General features: G+C 41.6%; 2 protein-coding genes across 4 annotated transcripts in view; one reads left to right on the plus strand and one right to left on the minus strand.

Annotated features, from left to right (window-relative positions):
* The window catches only part of LOC146608103 (receptor tyrosine-protein kinase erbB-4-like), a 381,455-nt gene that overhangs the window by 217,200 nt on the left and 145,585 nt on the right, over positions 1 to 18,670 (plus strand). For all 3 annotated transcript variants that reach the window (XM_085348721.1, XM_085348723.1, XM_085348722.1), the window contains exon 3: positions 14,668 to 14,854. In XM_085348721.1, the coding sequence (XP_085204847.1) occupies positions 14,668 to 14,854 (187 nt within the window). The remainder of the gene's footprint in view (positions 1 to 14,667; positions 14,855 to 18,670) is intronic.
* On the minus strand, positions 844 to 2,145 carry LOC146608104 (uncharacterized). Its single transcript, XM_085348724.1, has 4 exons — positions 2,002 to 2,145; positions 1,667 to 1,834; positions 1,455 to 1,554; positions 844 to 1,160 (listed from the first exon to the last, which is right to left on the minus strand). The coding sequence occupies exons 1-4, from the start codon at positions 2,143 to 2,145 to the stop codon at positions 844 to 846; spliced, it is 729 nt and encodes a 242-aa protein (XP_085204850.1).

The following is an 18,670-nucleotide window of genomic DNA, read 5'->3' on the forward strand; positions in this document are numbered from 1 at the left end:
AAATATAAATTCAAGTTACAAATTTATTGAGTTACTTTAACACATAGCCTTTCTAACAAAAAGCCCAAAGACATAAATCCACCACATTTTATAGGGAATAATGTCGGAAATTTTGGCACAAGGTTACAATATTAGAAATAAAGAATTTCACAACATGTTTTAAGAGTATTCAAATTTGATTAACACATGAGTACGGCCTTTTTATTAAAAAACAAACAAAAGGAAACGAAAATCCTGCATTATTAGGTGGGAAAACCGAATGAAAGTAATAGTATAGTATAGTGCAGCTAATACACTGAAATATAATTGGTAACCTTTTTAATATGCCAATACTGTGGTTATGCAAAATGCACATTTGTAGAGTGCAATCACAGTCTCAACAACAAAGCAATAAAACATTAAATAGAAAAATACTTCTTCAGAGACATAAAACAAAGTGTTATAAACCTCCTTAGCGCCTTATGTCAGTTATGAGTAGTTCAGGAGGAACGTTCCTTAAGTGACATTCAAGATCCCACCTCAAAGCCAGAAATGTAGTGAGATTGTCCTTCATTTTCTCTATAGATTTACAGTTATCTGACTAAAAACACAATCAAAATCAACTAAAACACAAGTGATGATGGGGGAAAAAATAAATTAATAAAATAAAATCACCCCTTTTACTTTGTATGTGGCTTTAAGATAATGAAGTATGAAACAGAGTCTGCAAAGATTTCTTTATTCTATTCTCTCTTTTTTAAAAAAAACCCAAAAAAAACAACAAACTTATCCAGACTTGGAAACATGATAAACTGAATTACTTGCTTTAACAGGCACTTGAGGGCTGTGTAGGAACCCTGGACATTATTCTGCTGCCAAAAGATCATTTTTAAGACTCAGCACTTTGGGCTTCAACTTCCCACCCTCTAGACCCATCAAAATGTTCTGAATGAAGTCAAAAATGTTGGCCAAACATTTTGGATAGCTTAGGTGCAGGGCGTAGGTCAGTCCAAATATCACTAGAAATGCATCAGCCAGGGTGGTGAAATCAATGATCATGTTACCCTCGACCAAAACTGCAGTCTTCTCCGGGCATGTTATATGGTAATGTAATGTTGCATCGCTGGAATTGGCTCTGATCAGAAAAAAGCCACAACACACCAAAGATTTGAGAAAACAAACTGACAAAAATAGTACTTTTAGTAAAGCAATGTCATACATCGTAGCAATAACAACAGAAAGTCAATAGGAGTTATATATTTTTTTCATTTGTACAGTGATGTATGGTTGGGCTAGGAACATTATAGAAGGTCTACATACATTAAAAACATGTAGTGTATCCATTATGTGACATGGACACTGTTGTAGACAGATCCAAGCATGGAGATGCTTCTCAAACTCTCAAAGTGTCATAATGTTTTGAGAAATCTAAACAAGGATGCTACTAAGATATTGTTCACAACTTTGTCCAAAACTTACATCCCATGTTTTGATGAAGGTAGAGGTGTCTTCGTACAAATAGGCAGAGAGGGCATGAAGCACACCAGCACTTTGGGCATGGATATCAGCTTGTTCCTACGTCACAAGAAAATTTTTATTTTAAATTATTGGCTAACCTAGTCAAGAACGGTAATTAAAATTGATCAAATTAAATAAAGCTCAAAAAACAAGACAAAAACCCACTAACCTGGAGATTATAGCTTCTGAAGAGCTGAGACAGGATATCAGACACGTTCCCTGTGCAAACAGCTTTCTTTCTGAATAAGCTCTGGAGCCGGGGAGCATGTTGGTCCAACACAGCATAAAAGTGGTTCTTCAGGTGAAGGTTTGTAATCCTGTGGAATTCTGCACAGATCTGAACACACAGGATACATTTGTGTTTACAAGTTTCAATTAGTCTATAAATCTTTGCAAAATACATCAAAATCCTTACACTCCAAAGGCATAATTTGTTCAGACAGGCCAGATAACAGGAGTTGATATAAAATACATCTTGTTAGATACATCTATATACATTCTTACCTGGGACTGGGATTTCAGAGTAGGCCAGCAATCCAGGATCTGACCTACTGGTAGGTCATCATTGATGATCTCTTTGCATCGCAAGGCCAAAGTTGTGTGCATCAGCTTTGTAATCAGGATTCTTTTCACTTTTCTCGACTTCATCTACAATCTGTAGTCTTAGCTGGTCAAGGTAAGCAGCATCTTCACCCCTGAAGATTTACTTCTGCCCTGGCATGGACATAACAGTAAAACACAGAAGACAAGACAGACTACACATAGAACAGAAAAGACACATAACCAAGGAGACACAGGTGAAACATAACCAGCCCAGAACTCAACTAAACCTTAACTAATAATAACAACAATACAAGAACTTCACCTCATTTCAATATAACATAAGAAAGCAAAAATACAAAATAAACTCAAAATGCTGGGTCACAGACCCAGCCCTTGACAGATAAAAAACTAAGTCTTTCACTAATGAACACTGGGCATCAGAATAAAATAAAACGAAAGAATAACTGTTTGGTAAATATATTATTGATGGATTCATCCTTAAGCTAACCTAAAATAGACCAGGCACAACAATTTTACAGTTCAGAAGATTCTACATTTCAACTTAGTATACATAACTATTTGCAATGTAAACCAAGTTCTACCGCCTAATTATGTAATGATTAATCACTGCTTTTGTAAGTATGTCCTGTGCCTACAATTTTGCTGCCCCAGTTTTAATATGTACAACTCCAGAGAACTAAACGTAAGTTTTAAGTTCCACCAGTTAGCAAATGGGTTAGCCAAAGTCAATATCCACGTATGCGCTAAGTGTGAAGCAGCGCAGCAGTGCATATTGATTCAACAATTTAACCACAAGGCAGTTTATAATCTGCAAATCCAGAAACGCCTTCTAAAGACTTCTTTTAAAATAGTAAGAGATTAGAAAAGTTATTAACACATTATTAATCCCAGCCTCTGCTGGGACTAATAATGTGTTATACTAAATATGAGCTTATTAGCATAATTCATGCAAAACACTTTGGGGCCAAGCCGACATGGATAAAACGACGCATGCATGTAATTCTTAAATGCCTGCTAGAGTTGTACATTTATGACGATAAAAACCCATATTACAACGGAGAACTATAGTTTCAGAAAAAATAAAACTTACCACAAAAGCGCTCCTGAAGATGCTGCAAAGGCGGTAAATGCAGCTAGCCAAGTGCAGAGCGTTAGCTGTTCCAGTTCAAAAGTCCGTAACATACCATAGCATGCCCTCCTTTATCCAGCGTCAAAGGCAATGCCGCAAAAAACCCCTTGACAAATGTTTTTATTTCTGTTCGGATATTAACGTTCCACAAGTTTCTTTCGGAGTAATGAGCGGGCATTCGCACTCGAATTGAGGAATCCAAGATGGTTGCCAGCACTTCATAAAGAAACAGGTGGCGCACGTAGGTACGTACGTAGGCACGTAAGTCAGTGTTAAAACTCAAATTATTTGAGGGCAATGCCAGAAACTAATCAATATATTCAAGTACTGATAACTTGAAAAAACAAACTTTTTCAAACTACTCAAAAAAATAAAGGTGTATGAACTTATAACAGGTTTTTAAGTAGTTGGAACTCATTTCATTTATCAAACTATTACTATTCGGTCTTACAGTGTAGGTGTTTTCTAATCTTTATATAAAAGACTTCCCTGAGTTCAGCTGTCATGACGGGGCTGAAAACATTTTTACTCATGCTGTAAAGTTGGGCTTTCTAACATGGCAGTCTGTGGGGGATTGACTCACTCACTTTTCACGGGCAGCCTCGAGTGGACATTTGATGAACTGCAGTTTCTAGGACTCATTTTTCCACTGTGCCGCTTGGAAATCCGATTTGAAATGCAAAACATCTGTATCACCGCTTTTTCCATTATAATAGCCCACACATCATAATCTTATCCCACATAGAGCATTTGTAACCACTGTCGCCAGTTAGTATTAATTAAGGATCATAATAACAATCAATCATGCAGTTTACTGTGGTGCTGTGGTATGATAAGCTTTATAACATGCTTCATAATTAATGAAAATGAAATGAATAAAAAGAGTACATAAAAGTAATGACTCATAATCACATTTATAAAAACACATTAGGTTCATATGTGAACCTTTTCAAAATCACCCTAAACAAACATAGTTTTATTATTCTAGTCCATTTCTCACTTTATTTTTGCATCTGCATTGTACTATATTATTCCTGAATACCGCTTAATGCCTGTGCGCATAAATGTATAGCCCCTGGTGTCTGTGAAGGCCACACCAGACTGTAGGATTTACATTATTTTTGTCATATGCAGCTATTCGTTGAACCCTTTATGAAGGCATCTGCAGTTCTGTTTTTACTCATTTACTCAGGCTTTTATCTCTAATGTCTCTTTATGCCCCATAACTGAAAGTTAAGAAACATGAAAATATAATATGGTATAAAGAAATATGAGATGGTTAATAAATAATAAATGATTAGCTTTCATATATTTGCTCAATATTGATCTTTTATCGAGGCACTTTTAATGGTCAGTGAGTGAGGCTTCTTACTCGACTTTGAGCCTTTTGATGGAGCACAGGGGAAGAGGAGATTAAGTTTTCCTTCTTCAACTATAATTCTAGATACATGCAATATGCTATGCAGTTGAAAAGTCCTGAACAACTCCTCATTTGATACTATTTTGCTTTGAGGGAGTCAGGCTTTCTTGATGTTTTTTAAAGTGCTCTTGAACAACAGTTCTCTGTGCTATCAATGGTTTCCTCTGGGCATGAGTCTGGTTCAAAAACACATGATTTGTTTACATTTCTTTAGTCATATCTATGAAAATGGCAAGCTAGATCAATAACACAGTTTGACTGACATGAAATAGTATTTTGCACAAGCAAGGTGACTCCCAAAGAGCTCTTTGCCTAAAGCCTTCCATATGTCAGTATTGTATTTTGCAGCGTGTCCTTAAAAGAAAAACAGAGTAAACTAGAGAGTGGAGAACAAAAGAAGCATCAGGCCTAAAAAACTATCTACAGCAGATGAACAGTATCTGAAAGTCATGTCCTTAAGAAAAGGGGGGAACAATCCAGCAAAGACCTGAAAAAGGAAATTTTCACTTGCTACACACAGGACAGACATGACTGGGGGAAAGAAAAGGGAGAAAGAAAGAGGGAAAGAAAAACAGCGGGGAAGAGGGACGGTGATAAGGGCAAAAAACAAACACCAACAAAACAAAAAGACAAAAAATACATATATCAATCACCTGGATCACCTGTTGAGAAAGAAAAAAGAGAAAACAAGCAAAAAAAGAGAGCAATATAATAAACAACATCATCGCGATGATCTTTGTGAATATGACATCCATCCATCCATCCATTCGCTTCCGCTTATCCTTTTCAGGGTCCCGGGGGGCGCTGGAGCCTATCCCAGCTGTCATAGGGCGAGAGGCAGGGTACACCCTGGACAGGTCATATTCACACCCTGTGAATATGACAGTAAATACTAAATATTAAACATTATTGTGCAGCACGTAAGATCGACAGCACACAGTGTGCTTTGAGGTAGGAGCCAAAAAGGGTGTAGTTTGTGTCTGTGAGCACCCGTGTGTACACCTGTGAGCATGAGCGCACTTGTATTTAAAAGGTTCCTTCATGTAATGATCTGCTAGAGGGTGTGGGGGGGCCACAGCCCCGTCCTCCAGGGCATGAAGCAGGTATGGAGGAGATCCAGGCTCCAGACATCCAGAGGCCCTCAGAACACAAGAGACCAAGGAAGACCAACAGAGGGGCAGCCGCGCCACTGTCCCAGAAAGAGCTGAGGAGAGTCCCAGATGAGGGCTCACTCAGCAGCCGCGGAGCAGAAGCCAGGGGGAGTTGCAGTGACGCGCCCGTTAGCTCCGCCGGCAGCCAGCTGCGCCAGAGTGACCGAGCCCCAGGCCGAGAGGCCGGGGGCACCCCACCTCCGAAGGGGCCCGAGCGAGCCCCAGGCTCCAGGCCCCGACAAGCAGCCACCAGGAGTGAGCCGGTGCGTACCTGGACGCCCATCCCCAGACACAAAGAACCACCAATGCACCGATGTCTGAGGGCGTCTGCCACAGGCAGGGGGAGTGGTCGGGGAGATAGGCCTCCAAACCTTGGAGGGCCTGAGATGTCCCCAGAGAGGTGGCGTCTGATACCCGACCTGACATATAGACTCAAACAAACAGGCACACACAGATACAAACATTAATTCCCACCCTCATGCTCTCATATGCAATTACTCAGCACTCACCCAACGTGGAGACAGACATAAATAGACACTATGCACACAATCAAACCCCCCAAGCGTACTCTATACCCCAGGTCTAGGTACCCTTGCCTCTAGAGGGGGAAACTGCACCCAGACCCAGGTAGTGTTACCGTCTTCTCTGGGGTGGAGAAAAGCAGACTGCCCCGACTGATGCTGTACTTTTGAGAACTGCAGGGAAGATGGTACACGGAGAGAAGGTCAGGAAGGAAAACAGAGTGTTCCATAAAAAGGAAGGCGATGGCCAAGATTGGATAAGATGGTGTCATATTTCAGGAAATCTTAAATAGGCATTCAGCCAGTTTTTATTTTAACATATCAACATATCAAATAAGTGTTATTTCACAATATAGTCGCTATTATCATTATTTTTCCTTTATATGAAGTGGGGAAAAGGCAACTCAACTGGTGCCCTGCAACCAATCAAAACAGGCAACATGTTGACATCATGTCAGAAATTGCAATAAATCTGGGTGCAGAACAGAGCAGTGTGGGATCATGTTGACAGAGAACAGAACAAAAGGCAGAAACATCCAAAGAAGAGCTTTGAATGTCCTTCAAGAAGCCTGGAGAACTATTCCTGGAGACAACTTAAAGAAAGCTGCCTAAGAGAGTTCAGACTGTGCTGATTAATAAAGGTGGTCACACCAGAATATGTTAGAATTGTACAAACCTTAGTGTAGTTCCATGGATGTTTGCACATTTCAATAAATCATTGCTTCTCGTTCACATTTTCCTTGCAAAATAAAAAGAAACTATGGTGGCCCAAAAGTTTTGCCCATCACTGTTCAAAAAAAGTGTGTGTAGCTATTATTTTTTAAATTACCATGTCTTAAATTCTTTTTCCTGTAAAATAAAAGTTGTGTAAAGTCTTGGGTTTAGCCCAAAGGCACATCATGGGAGGACTTGCACTGGAGAAATCTGTATGCATATCTATCAGCTGTGTTTGCAGCGTTTCTCGAGTAACTGCAAAGTAAGTTAGATGAATCCATTACTGAAGGCGCACAGGCTATTACCCTAAAAACGTCATGCATTTTTGTTCAAATGGGCGAGCTCTGAATGCCATGTAGCTCATAGTCGCTTGATGGCATTCACCTTCTTACTAACTGTTGCTAAAATGTAAAATGATACAGTTGTCATGGTCCTGGGCCATGTGGGCCCAGTATTCTTAGTTCCTTGTATTTTTGTATTTCGTTCCTTATTTAGGCCATGTTTTCTGAGTTGCCCTGTTGTGTTGTTCCCTAAGTGTTTTCCCTTCATGGCTTTTACCCCCTGTGTGCCCCTCTGTGTATCTGTGAGCCCTCGTCTCTCCTTATGTTTTATTCCATGTTTCCCCTGCCCATTATGTCTAAGTTCTCCCCGTGCTCTCTCCCCCCTGTGTGCCCTCTATGTATTTATGAGCCCTCGTCTCCCTTTGTGGTTGTTTCATGTTTCCCCAGCCCGTTATGTCTGTATTTCCCCGTGCTCTCTCTCCTCCTGTCTGAACCTCTGTGCCTGTACATGTCATGTTCAGTTCACCCCGCCCTGTCTCGTTATGATTATCAGTGTCACCTGTGTTCCCCGTGTGTGCCCACTTTCCTCGTTTACCCTCTGTGTATTTCTGTCTGAGTCTCCCTCTGTTCGGCGTCGCGTTCTCCCTCATGTTGTGTGTAATTCTCCCCGTGGTTCGGTTCCTTGTACAGTTCATGCTTTAGTTTTCCCAGTTTTAGTTTATTTTGTATTGCTTCCCGTGGCCAGCAATAAAGCTGTGTTTTTTGAGTTTATCCCCATGTCTGTGAATCTGCATCTTGGGTCCTTCCCCTGCCTGCCACACAACGTATCATGACAACAGTTGAGCGTGCGCGCCAGCCTAGAAGGTCTCGATTTCTCAAATGACAAAACTGTTTACTCATTTCCTACAAATACTCCTCCTTCCAAATCAGAGTTACTCTATTGCACCATCCGAACTGAATATCTGCATGTCTGTGCCTTACAAAAACATTCCCACATATCTGGAGGGCTTGCAGGTGCCTGAGCTCAGCAACTCCACCACACAGCCTCGGTTTCCAAGACAGCACGGGCACCTTCTATCATGATTATGTTGTGGGGAGTAAATAAAGCACTTTTTTGGCTTGTCTGCTTTGGACTGGGTGCCGTGTATCCTGAAGCTACAAAGTGCAATTTAGCAACATGTGAAATTCACATTTTACCCGGAGGTAGAGCAAAAGAAGAGAAGAAACAAGCCTGTCGGGAGCGCATGAGATTCTGTTTGACTGAGCGCTCCACACTAGGCCGCTAATTGCCTGCGATTGATGGCAGAAAGCGCTAGAGGAAACGTTAAACTTGCAATGCATCATGGGTAGTTGACCCGTGTCGACTCGGTCTTGTCTGTGCCTCTCGGCGATGTTTCTTTTTCACGCGTAGGCGGGGGTTATTGGCATACGCGAGGCCCGTGCGTGCATTCAGATTTGTGTGTTTGCGTGCGGGGCAGAGAGGACGTTTTGCACAAAGCCTTTGTGGCGCTTAGAACTGGAAAAACACTCTGATCCATCAGACTTCAGGCACGAATCAAAAGATACCATCTAAAATAATGACCCGCGCTGTGCAAAGATTTTAGAGCCCTTCTTCTTTCCCCTTTTTTGACCTGCTTCAATGGCTCTTTCAGTGGCCGGCTCAAGTCATTGTAGGGGAGGATTAAGGTGTGTGTGTGTGTCAACGAGGGTTCATGCACCTTGCTGGTACAAATTAGCCCTCCCACTCACCTTGTTAAGTGTATTTTTTTTTTTTTTTTTTCAAGAAAATACAAGGAAGGGGGAAAAAAGGCATCAGTTTTGGTGCCCACTGTCCACCTTGTTAAATCGGAGCACACAACGCCTACAAGGCAGCGGTGGGCAGCTACTCCGAGTAGCATCCTCCAGCTTCTGTGTTTGCGTTTCTGAGACAGAGCACGGTTGATGCGGCAGGAGGGGAAATGCAGGTGCTTGCGTTTACTTCCCCCCGGACCTCCCTCCTTCCCTCCCTTCCTCCTCCTCCTCCTTCAGCACTGAGGAATGCAGATACATATTGATCGAGAAAGCGTTCAGGAAAAACAAAACCCAAAAAAAACTATTTATGGCAACAGAAGGAAATTAAATAGTGTCAAACAAAATTACAGAGAAAGAGCAAAGTAATCCTTTCATTTAATTGGGTACATTACAACAACAAAAAATCCTTTCTAAGTCTTGTTTTTTTTCTCCCTTTTCTTCCGCTCCTCTCTCCCTCTTCGTTTCCTTTGCTCCTGCTGGAAGGCTTTCCCTCGGTTGCCAAGCAACAGGGAAACAGTTTTTCTTTGGTTTTGCCAGTGGCTCCCGGAGGCTGGCAGGGAGAAGGGGGCACAGTGGAGGCACTGTGGAGTCTGCCAGCAGCCGAGTGCATGCCTACAGCTGGGTCGGGGTTGCGGAGCAGCCCGCGATGCCCCTGGCAGGCACCTGGAGGGTTACGGCGGAGTTGACAGTAGAAGGGGCGAGCTCGCGTAGCACTCCGGCCCTCAGGCTGTAAACATGAGGTCACGGAGGGGTCAAAGTGATGAAACGGCGTGGCTTCCAGCCGAGCGGGGCCACGTCAACCAAAGGCACTCGGAGAAGAAAGCCTTTCCTGAGCTCTTTGTCTTTAAAGGCTGAGTCACAAGTGGCACAGAGTTGCATAAAGTTGCACAACTTTCTAACAAACAGTTTGCAAAAAATATAGCAACACATATTTGAGAGAAAATGATTTCACTGAGGGGTTTTTGACAGGCAGTGGAGTAACTCACAATAGAAACTCTTTCTTCTAATAAGTATGCTAATCAAAGCCTACACTGAAATGGATTCTACTGCTCTTTTATTATGTTGTTCTGTCTCTTTTCAGGTGATTGACACATTGTAATCTTGCTAATAAGCACCTCCAGTGTCTGTTTCCTTCCTATTGTGTTAGTGTTATAATAGGCCAACCTGGCAGGTGCATAGCGTTTGCTTAGCACTCAATATAAAAAGAAGCTAATCTCAGTTACCTGCTATTATCGTGAAACGCAGCCACCCAGTGCGCTGCGTCCTAGCTGTCACTCTCTGCTAATGTCCCCCGGGGGTCTGCAGCCAATCAAACCTCACATTACTCATTTCCTCCCTCCCCTCCCAACCAATCATCCACATCATTATTGGCCTGTCTCTGGTCATTAGGATGTCTCAGTAGCTGCCCTGTCGCTGGATATTTCAAATGCCTTTAAATGAGAGTTTACTATTTAATGAAGATTTCTGCAGGACATGAAGGCAAACGAATGCCATGAATTCATTTCCAGGGCTGAACACAGAGGCTTTTCTGGTGAATTAAAATAAAGACAGTCAAAAATTCAAAGGGCTCACCTCGGCTACAAGTTGAAATAATTGCTGCTTTCAGTTCAAATGCAAGACTCAAATATAAACCAAATCAGAGAACGTGAAAGGCCTGTGCCTGTATTAAATCCTTAACTTATCTTAATCGAGGAGGTGCACAGCAACTCTCTCCAGAAGGCACATTTGTGTAGCGACATTGATGCCCCGTACACTAAAGAAACACATGTTGACATAACCAATTTCTGTCATCTAATGCTCTTATTGGTATTCAGACATTTGGTGACTGCAGTCAGCAACCTAGGCAGTTTGTAAGATAGCTTTGGGCAAAACACAGCAAGCTAGCTGTCATTAACACGACAGTCGCACTAGAGAGAACTTGGAGACCATGACGCAACCAAAATTATTGTAACCGTGCACAATTAACCTTTCATCTTGTTGCTTTTTAAATGGTTACTTTGAGGATGGGGATAAGAACTGCAGCCACTCGCTGTCAACTGCCGTCTTCAAAGAAACTTTTATGTGCAAAGTAGACGGTGATAGTCAGTCTGCTGTCAGTTCATAGTTGATTGGGGTCAAGCTGGCGATTACATGCGGCCTGTCTTTGATAATTGAGAAACGAATTGTGATAAACTGCAAATTTGTTACTGTCAGTTGGAAATCTCCTGTCATCTACATAAACAGAAACTCCTGCAAGAGACTGCTGCCTTTTGCCTTATGAAAGCTAAGATCAGTTCTAGCTCCACTATCACCCTGAACTAGATAAGCAGGAGAAGGTGAAGTAATGGATGAAAATTCAGAAATTCTTTTATAAATGGTGAAGTAGTTGTTGCATAACAGCAATTTAACAGCAAAGCTTGAAACCTTATTTTTAAACTGGCATGTAACCAGGGTTGAATTGTATTCTCTGTTCAGTACAGACTGTCTGACTGTGATTGGAAGCAGGTTTCTCCTATCCAGGTGACCTGTGCAATCCTGCTGCAAGTGTAGTCTGTCCTACCGCCCATCAGTCCGGGGTCTTTCTGTGTGGAGTTTGCATGTTCTCGCCGTGTTTGCGTGGGTTCTCTCAGGGTACTCCGGCTTCCTCCCACAGTTCAGAGACATGCAGTTAGTGGGGCTAGGTTAATTGGTAACTCTAAATTGCCCATAGGTGTGAATGGGAGTGCGAATGGTTGTCTGTGTCTTTGTGTTAGCCCAGACTGGTGACCTGTCCAGGGTGTACCCTGCCTCTTGCCCTAAGACAGCTGAGATAGGCTCCAGCCTCCTTCCCACCCTGAAAAAGGATAAGCGAAAGAGAATGGATGGGTGGATGTTTTTTGCAATTCTACTTTATACTTTACTCTAATTTCACTGTTCCATTACTGAAATCTGGCAGTTATTAGTTAAATATAGCTGACAAAGTAGAGACAGAATTGTTTGAAAGTAGATTAACACTGTTGCCTCAAAGCAAGATCTTGAGTTCAAAGGTCAGGGCCTTTTTGCATGGAGTTTGAATGTTCTCTCTGACTGCTGTGGCTTCCTTTCACAGCCCAAAGACATGCAATTAGTGTGTGTTAGGTTAATTAGTGATTCTAATTTGCCCATAGGTGTCAATGTGAGTGCAAATGGTTATCTGTCTCTCTGTGTTAGCTGTGCGACCCTGCACCTCGCCCTATCACACCTGGGATAGCCCCCCCCCCATGACCCAGAATTAAATAAATGGAAGAAGATGGATGGATAATGGATAATAAAGTATTGCAGTGAGGTTGCAGGTCTAAGGCACTTCAGTGTTTGGTTCAGTTTTCATGCCTGGAAGCTGTGTCCAGACACAGTAAGGACGCCGAAGGGCATTCTCGCTTTGATTTCTATGCCATTAAAAGTCATTGTGCAGCCACAGGCTTTTAATACCCAAAAGCTACACCCATCTGTTTTAATCCTTACATGGACTTGTTTATAAGCTAACTTTAGCAAGTGCTGTTGATTCAAAGAGCCTGCCTTGGCCCCATCCTTATGCCTAACTTGGCAGATGAATAAATTTCCCCCGACAAGTGAATAACGCAGTGGTAATCAGTGTGATTTTTTGTGACTTTTGAGAAGGTCAATTGATGCACAATGAGGCAGATGGTTGAGGTCTTCCATGCTCTTCAGCAAGGCACTCAGCATGCTGAAGCTCTCTATTTTCACATTTTATGAGTCCCTCTCGGGCAGATTATTTTTCTTTTTTTTGTAGTTTCTTCAACAGCATATACTGCTGAAGCCTGTGAAAATAAATCAAACCGATACCATTTATATTTGAATAAGAAGAATATAAAGAATATAAAGATATGATTGCTTATTGGGTCTATGAATGCGATGTGCGACTGCAGATTCCCAACCCTAAAAGAACAGTTGAGGAAATATAATCAGAGAAGTGCAATCAGTCTGCAACTAAGCTGACATTTTAATCATTGTGGTCTGTACATCAAAATTTTTTATGTGGTTGACATTTCAAAATGCAAATAACATGCTCTCTGCACAGAAAATGAGAGGAATGCAATACAGCTTTGACTATAGTCGACAGAGCTAGCAGGCGTTGGAAGAGAGGAATTGGAGGTAAAAATGTAAGTTTCCATTCACTTACAGAGGGCCAGAGGGCCCAGTGGCGCCAGTGTCCGGCAGCCGCGCCTCTGTCAGTGCGCCCCAGGGCAGCTGTGGCTACAATGTAGCTTGCCACCACCTTGGCCACCACCAGTGTGTGAATGTGTGTGTGAATGGGTGAATGACTGAATGTAGTGTAAAGCACTTTGGGGTCCTTAGGGACTAAGTAAAGCGCTATACAAATGCAGGCCATTTACATTTTAACAACCAGTCGTACAACAGTGGGGGTTTAAATCTGAAGTTATGGACTTGGGCGTCATTTATTTATTGGTATCCAATCAATTGTCACATTGGATGATTCTTCAAAACCAGTTGGATTACTCCCTAATTTGGTCTTGGCAACTATGCTCACTGGCTACTGTGTTAAGCTAAAGCAAACATCTAATCGGCCGATCACATAAAAGCAACTCAGTATGTTAAGGCATGTAGACGTGATCAAGATGACCTGTTGAAGGCCAAACTGACCATAACACTGAGGAAGAAATCTGATTAAGGTGTTTTCAACATGACATAGTTGTTGTTGTTGGTCTGAGTATTTCAGAAATACAAAAAAATAACTTGAATAAAAGAGACAAACTGTTTCTCTGTATCTACTGCCGATTCATTTTCTTCGTGGTAGTTTCCATAACATTCAACAAAATATGCAAAAGATGGGACTTTTTGGTATCTTGTAATGTTCAGGTTACAGGCTAATCTTCTTCTGACTGTGATTAAACAAATAAGTATGCATTAGGTAAATGCCAAACTTGCATGTCCTGCAGAATCAACTAGAATGTGGGACATTGTACCAAGATGTGGAACCTCGGAAAAGGATTAAAAAGGATGTTCAGTCCCTCATACAGACACACATGCTGTCAGCCTAGTCAGAAGAGAATTCTCTGTCTACTTTGAGCTGATAGAGACCCAACAGTAACTGGAATAACCACTTATTACAACCAAGATGGGCTCCAGCAACAGAAGATCACAGTAGTTGCTGCTCTTGTCAGCTAGAAACAGGAGACTGAGACAGGCTCGCCTGCTCTGATGATTTGCAAATAATGCTGCAAAACTCAAATGGTGGGGTCAGAATTTGGCATAAACAACATTAAAGCATTAATCCATCCTGCCTGAACGGTTCAGGCTGGTGGTGGTGGTGTAATGGTGTGGGCGATACTTCTCACACCTGCCTACCTCAGTATTGCTGTTGACCAGGGCCATCTCTAAGATATCCAGCCTGGTACTAGCAAGGTTAAATTCAAACTGGAAGCTGGTCCTGAAAACTGAATAAATCAATTGTTAAATATCCTAGCTATGGTGAAAATATGGTTATACATCTATAACAACTGGTTAAAGTTAAGAATATTCGTGATTATGATTAACACAAAGGCTAATGTTGGCTAATTTGATTCGATTGTTCTTCCATTTTCAATCATTTAAAATTATAATTTTTTTCCTTCCCATACAGTCTATCAAAGAAGTGACCGGTTATGTGCTGGTGGCACTTAATCAGTTCGACTACCTGCCACTGGAGAACCTGCGGATCATCCGAGGCACCAAACTTTACGAGGGTCGGTACGCTCTGGCCATCTTCCTGAACTACAGACGGGACGGTCTGTACGGACTAAGGCAGCTGGGATTACGTAACCTCACAGGTCAGAGTTATGTCATGAGTGAAATGTATTTTGAACAATACGCTCAATAACCAGTATGTTCATGTGAAAACCTCTTCACGTTTCTCACTTATCTTATCTGAGAGGACAAATAAGGCAAAATAATTCATAAATAAATAAATAACCCAACCAAAATAAATATATTTTCATCATTTTAGTTATGATAATTCACTCTTAAAAAAGTGAAATGCTTAGCAATTTAAACTCCCTCATAAAATAAATAGCATCTTTTTTGTGAATTATGCATATATTTCCCAGCGCCCTATAAAACATGTTGCCGTTTTTGGCACTACGAATGCTTTGGTTTGACTTGTTTTTAACACCCACATATACAGCTTTAATAGGGCCTTTTTAATTAAGTCACAAATCGGAGTTCGACTTTTGAAGTTACGTATCTGCCGTGCTGGCAAATTAATCTTCAGTGTTGCCATATAGAGAGATCAAATGTCTGTGAAAAGTCCTATTTTCCTGTCAATTACATTTTGTTTACACACTCCAAAATGGGCTTCTTTCATGTAGTAAGTTTTTGGAAGTGATTGTGCCATGTTTTATGCAACAGTTGCTCCCCTTTTTTTCACCCGCTTGTTTTTGTTATGTCAGCGTGGATAAGCTAAAGTGGATTGTATTTGGAAAGGGTAGCTTTTTGTCTGCGCTAAATTTATTTGTGCATAAGGTCCTTGAGTCGCGACCTCTGCATCAGCTAATCTTTGCCATTTTGATGTGACCCAGTGGTAGAGCGACCTTCCAACTGCACTCAGAATAACAGAAGCAAGGACTATGTTGTATTACAAGCTTTGAAATCGTGTTTTTCCTGCAACTGCTTCACTGTCTTACCGAATTACATCCCTGCCACTCAATTTTCTCATTATTTCTATTAGTCATGTGATGTTCACAGATTTAATGGCAGTGCGGCTGCTAAAAGGTTAGTTTTTCCCTGCATGTCGAGGAGTCAGATGTTACCTTTATCTGCCAGCTTGGCTCCAGCATTGCCATCCCTTCCAGAAAGAAACACAAGATGTCTCAGGAAGAACGCTGGCTGACGGACAACTGTCACATGTGATCTTAGGAGAAGCAGTAGAGTCTGGGGGGGTCATGTGTTCTCTTTTACAGCATAATTTGACGCTGTACTTTTGGGAACTGCAGGGAAGATGGTACACAGAGAGAAGGTCAGGAAGGAAAACAGAGTGTTCCAAGAAATGAAGGCGATGGCCAAGACTGGATAAGATGGTGTCATATTTCAGGACGTCTTAAACAGCCATTCAGCCAGTTTTTATTTTAACATATCAAAATATCAAATAAGTGTTATTTCACAATATAGTCGCTATTATCAGTATTTTTCCTTTATATGAAGTGGGGGAAAGGCAACTCAACTGGTGCCCTGCAATCAATAAAAACAGGCAACTTGTGTCACATGTTGACATTATGTCAGAAATTGCAATGAATCTGGGTGCAGAACAGAGCAGTGTGGGATCATGTTGACAGAGAACAGAACAAAAAGCAGAAACATCCAAAGAAGAGCTTTGAATGACCTTCAAGAAGCCTGGAGAACTATTCCTGAAGACGACTTAAAGAAGGCTGCCTAAGAGAGTTCAGACTGTGCTGAAGAATAAAGGTGGTCACACCAAATATTAAATATCATGGTTGTTAGAATTGTACAAACTCTGTTTTTGCCTTGTATACTGTAATTAAATGTTTCAATAAATGTCTCCAACTATTTCCCATTTTCCACACAAAACACAAAAAGGAGTGGCTCGAGACTTGTGCACACCCAAAAACGAGGTGTAAGGAAACTGTATCAAAAGAAAATGAAAAAGGGTGTCATTCATTTCGTTCTGCATGAAACATGAATCTCTATCTGGCAGAAGAAAGGCGTTCCTGCTGTCAGAAAGGGCAATGAAGGTAAAAAGGCAGTGATGGGAACTGAAAGGAAACAACTCTGGACCTGGGATGGGCATTGTAAGCGCACACCCGGGGAGGCTGTCCTTTACCACATCAGAAAGATTGAGCAACTGAAGGAAAGAATATAAAATTGCTTGGAAATGAAAAATGTCAGTTAAGAACTGCCTGTGTTTGTCTAAGTCTCCTCATGCTCTGTATTATACAGTATCAGTCCATCTCGTTCATTTTATAGTTTAGTAAATGGGAAATGCCTGTTAACTGCTTGTAGACAAGACCGCAAAGGACGGATCACGAAGCCGTTTTGAGTCTGTAGACAGCTTCTGCTTTGTCTTTAATCTTGTTGGATTCTGGAAGAAATTTGTTGGATTCCTTTACTTCGGCAAAACAAGATGAAATTCTTGTTCTTCCAACACAGATGGAGCTAAATCTTCTCGAGTGTTATACCATGGCCAATGGGAAAAATCACATCCAACACGTATGTCCTCTAAAGCACAGCCAAAGGACAAAGACAAATGCATGAGGATCTGCCAGTGACTGACGATTGTTTTTCAAACCAAGGTATCAGAAGTAATTTGTTAGAATTGAATCAAATGAATTAATAATAGAAGATCATTGAGCATACGGTTTATTGTAGCACATTTAGGGTTTGGGGTTTCCTTTTTGTTTTCTTGCAGAGGAGAATGCCAAAACATACAAAAAGGGAAGGGTAACAAACTGGCCAAGCCACTGAGACGCTTCTGCTATATCCCACTTTATTGTATTTTGCCTGAGGTTTCTTCTCTGGCATCGATCTGCCTACTTTATTCCTCTTTCCTGTGGGCATTGTAATTTATCCTGCATCTATCCTGCACTCTTGCTTCAGGCAATTTCTTTGTCCGACGTCTCACAGATGAAGCAAATTAAGCTTGGTGTAAAACAGAAGTCACGTGTGTTGAAGTATTTTTGTTACGTCTTTGAAAGAAGGTTCAGCAGGAGCAGTAAAATGTTAGAAGCCCATACATCACCGCTGGTGTTCAGGAGGTTGTTTGGCAGAAATTTATAGTTGGCTCTTATGCCGTTGACTTTGCAGTGGTGTTTATTTATTTATTTATTTATTTATTTTTATGATTGATGACCAAACAGTGGTCCATATTGAACACCTGACAGATTTAGTTTAATATGCAGTGTTTTATGGAGTTGGAACGCTGTGATAAAGGACTCCTGAGAGAGGACACGCTGACATCCTAAGCCAGTAAACCGGTAGGACGCCTTCCATTTCGACCACCCCTACAAAGAGAGCGAGGCCTAAGAGCACCTTTATCCCTGAATGACTCATGATGGGCAACACATTGCTCTTTTCAGTTCCTGTGCTGCAAATAACATGGACTGAAAGGATCACACGCAAGGTGAACAGGAAATGTCATCTCATTGGCCAGCTTGTGTTTTGATTAAGTCCTCCCCCCCCACCTTTTTTTCTCTCACAAGAAACAGCTCAAGCAGGTCCACCTGTTCTCTAAGGTGTTTTGTTTCCCCTGAAGTGAAACGATTGCGTGATCAGTGTGCTTCATAAGAAGCCAGGAACGAGACAATGATGCAATTACTGTCCAGCATTTCTGCGTCGTTCCATGTTATCGAATGACGGTAAGTCCAGTAGTTTTTGTGCAACTATCGGGCTGTTGACGGTGGAAGAGAAAGTGTAGGATCCTTTCCGAGTGCAAGAAGTTTCTCCCTGCATTATTTATGCCCACAATGCATAATGCACATCTCCAAATTTCTCTCTCCCCTTTTCTTTTTTTTAACATTTTTCTCGAAGCGTTTGGAGATTGCGTCGAGCCGCAGAGGCAGAATTTACTTTGGGTTTCCTGCCTGTCTGCCTGGCACTCCTCCCGTGCCCCGTTTCAGCACATAATCAGGATGGGC

This window comes from Diplotaxodon limnothrissa, linkage group LG23, assembly GCF_057381915.1.
Source record: "Diplotaxodon limnothrissa isolate DT_005_m linkage group LG23, D_limnothrissa_male_GT1.1, whole genome shotgun sequence".
In the NCBI taxonomy this organism is placed as follows: domain Eukaryota; kingdom Metazoa; phylum Chordata; class Actinopteri; order Cichliformes; family Cichlidae; genus Diplotaxodon; species Diplotaxodon limnothrissa.

Excerpts from the sequence above, each read along its gene's own strand:
- LOC146608104 (XM_085348724.1), bottom strand. The coding sequence starts at position 2,145 with ATGAAGTCGAGAAAAGTGAAAAGAATCCTGATTACAAAGCTGATGCAC. Across the intron at positions 1,555-1,666 it reads TCAGAAGCTATAATCTCCAG|GAACAAGCTGATATCCATGC; the intron begins GTTAGTGGGTTT and ends CTTGTGACGTAG. Across the intron at positions 1,161-1,454 it reads CATCAAAACATGGGATGTAA|TTTGTTTTCTCAAATCTTTG; the intron begins GTTTTGGACAAA and ends TATTTTTGTCAG.